The sequence below is a fragment of the Medicago truncatula genome, chromosome 2 (genome assembly GCF_003473485.1).
Source record: "Medicago truncatula cultivar Jemalong A17 chromosome 2, MtrunA17r5.0-ANR, whole genome shotgun sequence".
NCBI lineage: Eukaryota > Viridiplantae > Streptophyta > Magnoliopsida > Fabales > Fabaceae > Medicago > Medicago truncatula.
The window spans coordinates 49,798,304-49,809,319 of NC_053043.1; the positions used below are offsets into that span (position 1 = coordinate 49,798,304).

At 32.3% G+C, this 11,016-nt stretch overlaps 1 protein-coding gene across 1 annotated transcript; it reads left to right on the top strand.

Annotated features, from left to right (window-relative positions):
* Positions 1-379: 379 nt before the first annotated feature.
* Positions 380-3,564, top strand: LOC11421494 (protein NRT1/ PTR FAMILY 1.2). Its single transcript, XM_024777409.2, has 4 exons — positions 380-577; positions 676-893; positions 1,511-2,058; positions 2,201-3,564. The coding sequence occupies exons 1-4, from the start codon at positions 463-465 to the stop codon at positions 3,231-3,233; spliced, it is 1,914 nt and encodes a 637-aa protein (XP_024633177.1). The 5' UTR covers positions 380-462; the 3' UTR covers positions 3,234-3,564.
* Positions 3,565-11,016: the final 7,452 nt, after the last annotated feature.

Below are 11,016 nucleotides of genomic sequence, written 5' to 3' on the forward strand. Positions count from 1 at the left end.
AATCCTCTTAAAAACAATTTATGAACATTGAAGACACATGATAATTATCTTAATCTTTTATAGAAAGTCAACATCTGATATCAATGTTATCAAGTGTCTCTTTGGATGGGCGACTGCAAATCAAGTTTTGCTTAAAATTATGACAAAAAACATTTTAACGTAGAAGCTTCAATTCTCAACTGATTTACATCGAATCGAATAGTGTGCAGATGTGCTTTTGTTTTATCAAACACCACTCTAAATATGCACTAAGAAGCAAAATCATTGATAGCATGCTTGCAAACTTATGGGAAAAGACAGTATTTACTTATATTTTTTTTAGTAAAACCAAAGAAAGAAAACAAAAAAGGTTTCTTCAAATAAAAATATAATAATTTGCATCCACGTTGCTAGCTACTCACTCTACTTATCTTTCTATATATCTATCTTTTGCAGGAACATTATAAGATACCAATAAAAAAAATGGACAAGGAACTTCAACTTTGTTCTGTTGATGCTGCTGATGAAGAAGAAATGGTTTCTCAACAAAAACCAGAAAGAAGCAAGGGTGGTCTTGTCACCATGCCTTTTATCATTGGTATCTTATCTAATATCTATAACTTGCATGCATTTTTATTTTTATATTGAATGAGCTTGAATTTGATGTATAATATTAATATGGTTTTGATGTTGCAGCTAATGAGGCACTTGCTAGGATGGCAAGTACTGGATTAGGACCTAACATGATATTGTATTTGATGGGTTCTTACAATCTTCATCTTGCCACAGCTACCCAGATACTTCTCATATCCTCTGCAGCTGGAAATTTCACACCTCTTGTTGCTGCTTTTATTGCAGATTCTTATATTGGTCGATTCCTAGGTGTTGGAATAGGTTCTATTATCAGTTTCCTGGTAATATAATATATTCATTTTTGTTTTACTTCCTTTTATCATTCAATTGCGTTTTTCTTAGTAAATTGTATATATTTGAATTAATCACACACATAGAAGACATGCTCAATATATATACTACACTTTAATGCGGAAGGAAAATAAAAAGATAAGCATATGTAGAATCTGGATTTACAACATATTGATTTATTAAAGATATATTAGGAACACTTGAATCTATGGCTAAAGTCCGCGGGCAACACCAATCTGAAACATAAAGAGAGACGGATAATGTCATAACGAATACCCCTTGATTTGTGATTATTTCTCAACTAGGACTCGGTATGGTCTTAGGCAAGACAATATGCGGCGTGTCTGATATATTGAAGATCATAGTCGACATATATTGAGCCCGTATCAATTAAATATTATAGTAGTTAAATAAAATATTCAACTATGATATTCAACTAGATTCCTTTTTACAATTCAAAAGTGATATAATCACTTGTATGAAAAAGAATCATATAAAGGAAAAAAGTTCCACCAAACTTGGTATAATTCAATTATGATTCTGAAATTATTGGTATAACGAAAAAAGTTGGTAACAATCCCTCTTTTTTGTTTGTTTGTTGTTACAGGGAATGGCAATGCTGTGGTTAACAGCCATGGTCCCAGCGGCGCAGCCTCCTGCTTGCAGCAATCCACCTGAAGGCTGTATATCAGCAAAACCAGGTCAAATGGCAATGTTACTCTCTGCGTTGATTCTGATAGGAATTGGAAATGGTGGTATTTCATGTTCTTTAGCATTTGGTGCAGACCAAGTTAAAAGAAAAGAAAATTCCAATAACAATAGAGCTTTGGAAATATTCTTCACTTGGTATTATGCTTCCACAACTATAGCTGTCATAGCAGCTCTATTTGGAATAGTATATATCCAAGATCATCTTGGTTGGAGAATTGGTTTTGGTGTTCCAGCAGCACTCATGCTTATATCCACTGTCTTGTTCTTTCTTGCTTCTCCACTTTATGTGAAAATTACACAAAGAACCAGCTTGCTCACTGGTTTTGCACAAGTATCTGTTGCTGCCTTTAAGAACAGAAAACTTTCATTGCCACCGAAAACCTCACCTGAATTTTACCATCACAAAAAAGACTCAGTCCTTGTTGTTCCAACTGATAAACTAAGGTATATAGAATCAAACTACTATACCATCACTTTAGCTTTTGCATATTTTGTACATACGGATTAAATCAGTTGTGTTATTTGAGCAAAAATTCAGGTTGTACAAAAATCATTTCCCATATTAAACATTTGATTTCATTTTCAGGTTTCTAAATAAAGCTTGTGTTATTAAGGATCATGAACAAGATATAGCCTCAGATGGTTCCATAATAAATCGTTGGAGTCTCTGCACAGTAGATCAAGTTGAAGAATTGAAAGCCATTATTAAAGTTATTCCATTGTGGTCAACTGGAATCACAATGTCTATTAACATTGGAGGCTCATTTGGATTGCTGCAAGCTTTATCCTTAGACAGACATATCATTTCAAATTCAAACTTTGAAGTACCGGCAGGATCTTTTACAATAATCCTTATCTTTGTAATACTTATATGGATAATTATCTATGATCGTGTTCTTATTCCTTTAGCATCAAAGATAAGAGGGAAACCAGCGAGTATCAGTCCAATGATAAGAATGGGACTTGGGTTGTTTTTTAATTTTCTTCACATTGTAGTTGCAGCAATTTTTGAGAGTATAAGGAGAAAGAAAGCAATACAGGCAGGATTTTTGAATAATACTCATGGAGTGTTGAAAATGTCTGCAATGTGGCTTGCACCTCAACTTTGTTTGGCTGGTATAGCTGAAGCATTCAATGTTATTGGCCAAAATGAGTTTTATTACAAAGAGTTTCCAAAGACTATGTCTAGTGTTTCTTCTGCACTTTCTGGATTGGCAATGGCTGCCGGAAACTTGGTATCTTCTTTTGTATTCAGTACGATTGAAAACACTACTTCAAGTGGAGGAAATGAAGGGTGGATTTCTGATAATATTAACAAGGGTCATTTCGACAAATATTTATGGGTTATAGCTGGAATTAATGTTCTTAATCTACTGTATTACTTAGTATGCAGTTGGGCTTATGGACCTACAGCTGATCAAGTATCCAAAGTGAGTGAAGAAGAAAATGGTTCCAAGGAGGAAAATTCAACTGAATTCAAAAATGTCAATCCACAAATTGATGACAAGGTTAGTGATGAAACTAGTTCAAAGGAGAAAGAGTTAACTGAATTCAAGAATGGGGGTCAGGTTGAGAAAGTATCCAAAGTGAGTGAAGAAAATGGTTCCAAGGAGGAATAGTTACGATAGAAGGCTTATAGTTGGTCCAATACATTCAGAGAAATACCAAGGACATTCTTTCTATCCATAACTCTTTTATTAGATAAAACTCATGTGAGTCTCACTATTGAATATGAGATTAATTTCCAAATCGTGGGAACCACATGTCACATGTGTTTCACGAGTGGATGTTAGAATGTGAGTATCCATATAACACTCATCATTCATGAGATATTAGTTTTTTTTTTGAAAAATATTAGTTAAAATATTTTATTTATTATTTTGGTATATTAGTTGTTATTTTAAATTCTTATGTTTCTAAGATTTTCTTATGGACCTTAAGATTATGACACGTGGATGCTAGATTAGTAATTATTGTCGGTAAATTAGTATGATACTCGTGTAGGCCAGCTATTAGGGCGTCATGACACGCGTATTAACCGATAATAGTAATAGTGTATTAATAACATTTACTTAATACGATAACATTTACTTAATACATGCGTTAATACTAACTAATATGCTTAACCAAAACCATTACTTATAGTAAAAAGATAATAATGAAATGGTAACAAAACACAACAGTATTGCAATTTGGGGTCTAACTCATTACAAAAGTGGCTTGCAAGGTGAGGAGTGCAATGAAGGCAAAGTAAAGGCCGCAGTTTAGGCAGCCAGGGGCGGACCGCAATAAAGATGGAATTTCGAACACACTCCTTTATGCTTTAGCCCGCAATAGATCTAGGATAGGCTCTGATACCATGTTGTGAAATTTGGGGCCTAACTCATCTTTATAAAACCGGCTTACAAGGTGAAGAGTGCATCTTCTTTATAAACTCTTCTCAAGAGTCCTATCTATCCGATGTGAGATTAAATCCATCCCCCTCAAAGCCAACATAATGAAGGTGTTGGAGGCTGCAATGAAGACAAACCAAAGGCCGCAATTTAAGCGACCAGAGGTGGACCGCAATAAAGTCGAAATTTCCAACAAACTGAAGTCGGAAGATTTTGCTAACAACGTTGTAGAAGACACAACATGAACAATAGTACAATTTCAAACATTTAGTTTTACAAATATCCTTTATAAAATAAGTGTACAGGTGAAAAATAAATATTAACGCATCTTAAAAGGCAACACATTTTTATTTTCTTTATGGAATAAAAGGCAACACATTGTATCGTATGAATGAGGCTTTCTTGAAGAAGATTATGTAAAACCTCATAAATAAACCAGATGAGTTATAGTGTGCAAAGTTCTTATCAGCAAGTATGTTAGAAATAACGATCTTATGGTTTCTTGCAACTCTCAGCCTTATGATTCCCCTGTACAAAGCTTTGGACAAAGTCAATCAAGACATAAGTTTAAAAGGAGTAATTGACCTACATATATACATGGTGGGGGGCATGTTTTCGTTGGGGTGGAGGAGGGGGGAGAGACTTGGTGGTGGCGGCGGAGGTTGTGGGAGTGGGAGGAGGAGATGTTACGGGAGTGTAGGTTGTTGTTGTCCGACATTGTTTTGCATGTTTCGATCACTGGCCGATGGAATTGGCGCCTTGATAATAATGGTGGCTATTATGTCTGTAGTGTTTATCACATGCTCACTGCAGATGACAGACATGTTATGGATACGATTTCTAAGTTAATTTGGCACATACATGTTCTGGTAAAGGTGTCTCTCCTTGCATGACGACTACTCCGCAACAGATTGCCTACCAAATCTAATCTTCTGGCTCGCGGGATCATCTCTCATGAGGCACAAATGTGTGTGGCTGGGTGCGGTGAAGTGGAAACGGCACAACATTTGTTCGTTTCTTGTACCATTTTCTAAGAGTTTTGACATCTTATTCGTGGTTGGATAGGGGTCTATGGGGCTGATCTGCCTTATATACATGATCATTTTCACCAGTTTACTTATCTGTTAGGCGGATCGGCGACAAGACGATCATTTATGCAACTTGTGTGGCTTTTATGTGTTTGGGTTTTGTGGTCTGAATGTAACAATAGGTTGTTTCAAAATAAGGTGACGAATATGCATCAGCTGGTTGAAAAAGTAAAAATCCACTCTTACTGGTGGATGAAGGCGGCTAATGTTGTTTATGTGTTAGGTGTCCATAGTTGGCTATCATGCCCTCTTAATTGTCTAGACATCTGTTAATTGTGCTTTTGTTTTGCGTTGACATGTTGTTGCATTCTGTAGGCACATCTTGTGTTGAAGATGTGAGCCAGTTACTGTTACTATATATTAAAAAAAAGAAATTGCTTCTTCAAAAAAGAAGTTTAAAATATGCACTTATCTTGGGCACTGGTCCTCGTTGTAATAAAAAAATAAATATGCACATGTTGTGATGCAATTGGTTCTAATCAATAATGAATTGGGAACTTCTACGATACACCCGCAAATTAAGGTGTATTGGTACTCCCACTTCAAAAAAATTTAAATTAACAATTATTTTTATGGAATAAAGAGCTATTTGTTGATATTTATATTTTAGAAAATTTTATTTTATAAGAAAAACATCATTTTATTATTCATAAAAATCATACTAATTTTTTTTACATTTTATTGTAAAAAATAATCAAAATTCTCTATTATGAGTACTAAAAATTCAGAAAAATTAAATTTTATTTCTTCGACGATTTTGGTAAATAAAATTTAATTATTATAATTATAGGTGATATAAGACAATTTTTCTCTTCAAAAAATAACCCAAATTTTTAGGTGTACCATAGAATTTGTCTAATGAATAATTGGGACTATATCATGATATAGAAGAAAAAAAAAATGAATTTTTTTTTTACAAGTATCGATTCAAGTGCAGCTCAACATTACAATTTAAAACCATACAAGATGAAAGTTTCTTTTTTTTTTTTTTTTTTTTTTTTTTTTTTTTCAGAGAACACAAGATGAAAGATTTGAGAATTTATTCAGTAACAATTTTTCGGTGTGCTAAATTATTTTATTATCTTATTTTTTTCCCTAAGAAAAAAATTATTTTATTTTTTCGGTGTGCTTCTTTTGGTTTTTTCAGCTTAGTGAATGGTGACTAACAATGATATGGATATTTTAATATTTTCAGTTTGGACTTGTTGGTACGAACGTTGAAAAAACTTTCTAAAATATAAAAACGTTGAAAAAACTAAGCAATATTTCAGTTGGGACTCTTGGTACGAATATTGAAAAAACTAAACGCGCTAATAACAATAACCTTCTTCGTAGTTTCCCCCAAAACTTGTTATTTTTTAAATATATTATTTGAGCAAACCATTTGTAGCACAACTTATAGAACAACAAAAAATATATAAAGAAAATTAGATATTAATACGAAAATCAAAATAATGGAAAGAAAATAAAAATAAAATAAAAATATGAGACAAAAATTATCATAAAATAATTGAACAAATATCATTTTTTTTTATCCATTAAACTAGTGGTCCAAACATCCACAAGTCTTAGTTCAACTGACAAAAATGCCGAAATTATTAAGTCAGATGCTATGATCGATGTTCGAACTCCGATACCTCCACTTATGTATGTGAGTTTAAAATAACTTTTGACATTTCGTCTATAAAAAAAAAAACAAGTGGTCCAAACACCCTATTTTTTTTAGGGGACCAACAACCTGTTATTATTCCACCATTTGTCAAAAAAACAAAAACCTGTTATTATTCCACCAAATAAATGTCAACGCTTTATTTCCTTTCAAAACAAACGCGGTTAAAGTTTTCTTTTTGTCCCTTTTAATCTTTTTTATTTTTTTTATGAATCAAAATATAGTAAGGAAGACATCAAGGAAAAGCTAGACATCCGATTAGATTGGCATCCCAAAGCTTCTTCCATCATGTACCATCACATGTTCGAAAATTTTATTTGAAAAAGGAAATATTGTACAAGAAAGGGACTAGGCCAAAACCCTAAAAAACATAAAACAAAAATGGTAAAACAGAGATATAAGGGAAACGAAAATTCGGAAGACCATGTATGTCCCTAAAAAATTCATCCTAAAAAAATAGGTAAAAAAATTCCACCAAATTACATTGGTAATAACATGACCATGACTGTCCAGTATTTTAAGATGACCATGTATATTAAGATGAATTCGGATGGCTCTTTGGTTGATGATGTTGGGGCTTATGGAGGTATTTTCTGTGATTACAAAGGTTCTTTTTTAGGATGTTTTGCTTCTAATATGAGGCCTAGTTCGGTTATTGAAGCAGAATTGAACAACTTTATTTTGGGTTTAGAGTATGTTGGTCTCATGTTTGGGTAGAAGGTGACTCCAAGAGTGCTCTGTTGGCCTTCAAGAAATCTGCTCGTGTTCCCTTCAAGATTAGAAATCGCTGTCACAATTACTTGCATGTTAGAGTTCACATTTTTATCGTCACATATTTTTATTTACTTATTGGTTTCTTTAAATTTTTGGTTATCAATTTTAGTCTATGTTTAATTACAAAAATTTATGCTACCAAAAAAAATTACATAAATTCACACAGCATGTTTCAAGTGACTTTTTCGATAATATGTTAAATAACATTATTTTAATAATTTAAATATTCAATCTTTATTAATTTATTATTGTATTAAATTAAAGATTAAATTATTAAGTTCATATTGTATGACAATTTTTCTTTATCAAATTCAGAATATTTTAAGGTTTTAACAATGATATATTATCAAAAAAGTTACTTGAAACATGCGGCATAAATTTTTGTAAAATAGAAAAAACTAAACTTAGTACTAGAAAATGCAGAGAGACCAATGTTTGAAGAAATTTTTTATAAGTATTAATAATGAAAATTCTTATATTACAAAAGTAAAAATGACGTTCAATTTATAAAATAAAGTTTATTTACTAAAATGACGCTCATTTTAAAACTTATGTAAAGGATGTAATTCAATCGATACAAAACTTCAACCCATTTTCCACAAATAATTATAGAAAAACAATGACATGCTGCCTTATCAAAAATAAAAATTATGTATAAAAAATTGTGTCTATTTATTTTTTTAAAATTAAAATTAATTTTCAAAACTTACGGAGTACTTGTTATTGCTGAGATCCATAGTGTAACACCCCGTTACCCAAAAGTAATTAAATAATAATTAATTCAACATCAGAGTAAAACCCAACGGGCATGTCACACTACATTTTCAAATTTTTCTTAAATAGAATATAAAACTATTTAATAAACATCCAATGAAATCATCATTTAATTAGCAGCGGAATATTATCATCAAAACATCAACAACTGTTTAAACCTCCAAAATAATATCTTGGCATAAAGCCTTAAGAACATAATTCAACCAACATAGGGCCACAACATCAAGTTCCAAAATAAGATACATAGGAAAGAAAAACAATAATAATTCTCATCCCACGTATCAGAGCCCTAGACACGACACTTGAGCCACCACCAACTACTCAGGATCACCTGCAAGTTACCCATAGGAAGGGCAACATTTTCAAGCAGAAGGGGTGAGATTCACAACAATAAGATATAGATATTAAAATTCGTCAATTGAATCTAACACCCTAAATATAATCAGTTCATCATCTTATATGCATATGTATATATACTTCATAAAACAACATCATCATCATCAAATCAATCATCATCATATAGGTATAAATATATACTTCATCAAACAACATCATCATCGTCAATATGGCAACTAAAACCAACAACACCGACTCATGCAAATGACATGACAACACCGCTAAGACAACACCCTAGACTCCTCAATAAATGCAAATATGCATGTGGTACCATAATCAGGGCCGTGACCCACACCGTTGTCGAATGGTTAAAGCATTCTCATCAGGACCTAAGTCCTCACCGCTCAACACCGCTTTTGAACAACTAGTGTTCCACCACTTTGAACGACAAGGCGTTCCAGAGCCGAAGCTCTCCCACTTTGATGTTATGCAACTACCCAACCTGTGGATATCTACATACAACTCAACAAATGCATATATATATGTATATGACTCAACTCTCCATAACTCCACACTTGTATGATTTAATGAATGTAAACATACAACACAGTCATCAATAGTTCATCATTAATCAATCCAACAATCCAGAAAAATGTACAATTTATCTTAATCATGCTCATACATCAAGCTCCATTCAAAACGTTCAAACAGGATTCAACAACTCAAGGATATTAGTAATCAACAACATCAATTATATTAGCTTAGATACATTGAGAGGCTATACCCTTATAGACAACTTCCATCCCTACCCCAAGGACCACTCATGAACTCATTAGACCCTTATACAACGTTATATCTTTCCTAAAAACATCTCTATACGTTTAGGATAAAGTCCCTACACTTAGGAAGAAGTTTGGAAGCATTTGGAGTGAAGAAAATTGCATTTTAGGGTTTATGGTAAGACAGCATCAGTCATACTAAAATTACAGATTTTCTGTCAAAATTGCCTCATGATCACTAGAATCGCCTCATGATCTCGACAGTATCAGACATACTAAAATTACAGATTTTTCTGTCAAAATCGCCTCATGATTTCTAGAATCGCCTCATGATTTCGACAGTATCAGACATCCTAAAATTACACATTTTCTACGATTTTCTACCATGGGAACCTCCTTGGCTCCATCTCTTAACCCTAAACTCTCCAAAATCATCCATAAACATCACCATATGATTACCCTATCATTAAAACGTTAACCCATCACTAACCTACCTGATTAACCACTCTTTCCACCATTCAATTCTATGGTTTCTACACTTTTTCATTCAAAACCAATAATCAAAACCTAATCCCAAATTTCTCAATTTCTACCAGAAACATGTTAAATCAAAATCAGAATTACAATCTATACTATTGAAAGTAAATCTCACCCTTACCTTAGTTCAGAAAATCGCACGACACACGGTTGATCTTGGTTCTACTTGTTCTTCTCTCCCCTTGTTCTTGGTTTTCTCTCCCAAAACTTGTTTCACGTAAAACTGCTTCTGACCTTTTCTTTTCCTAACTCCCAAACTATAACTCCCCTTTTATTTCATTAACTCCCCTTAATTCTATTAAATCCTAATTAACTCCCTAATTTCTAAAATAATAATAATTCCCACTAATTTTAATTATTATTTTATTAAACCATATATTAAAATGTACACACCATATAAATCACCAAAAATCATATATGAGACTCCAAATAATTCAAAATAAAATAAATAACAACTAGGGCGTTACACATAGCATGATGCAAACTTAGTGCCTGTTTGGTTCAGCTTATTCCAAGACCCGAAGCAATTCTAGAGCCTCAAAATTGAAAAAGGCAATTTCTCACATGTTTGGTTCAGCTTTACAAAAGCAATTCTCTTCTGTAAAAACAATTCTGGCTGAAGCTACAATTCCTAACTTTTGAGTTAACTAGAATCAATTCTCCATTAAATTTTATATTTTGATTATTATTACCCATTATTTCCTTTATTGTCCTTTATCAATTCTCCTTCTTTTTGGTTTGTATTTAATTTAATGTACCACGTTTAATAAAAAAATATAACGAACCAAATTAGCCCCAAAAAATATTCACGGTCAACAGTTACCAAGTTTTGGATTTTTCTTTACAATTTTTTCGTTCAGAATTATATTTTTTCTTTTACGCTATACTTATCGTTTTTGGGAACCAGCTCCATTATTATTTAACTTAAATATATTTTATAAAAAAATATAAAATATATAGAACAAATATTTTGTCAATTTTTTTTTGGTTTAATGACCGTATTTATTATTTTTTAAATTAATATATAGAAGAAATTTATTTATTTAAATTAA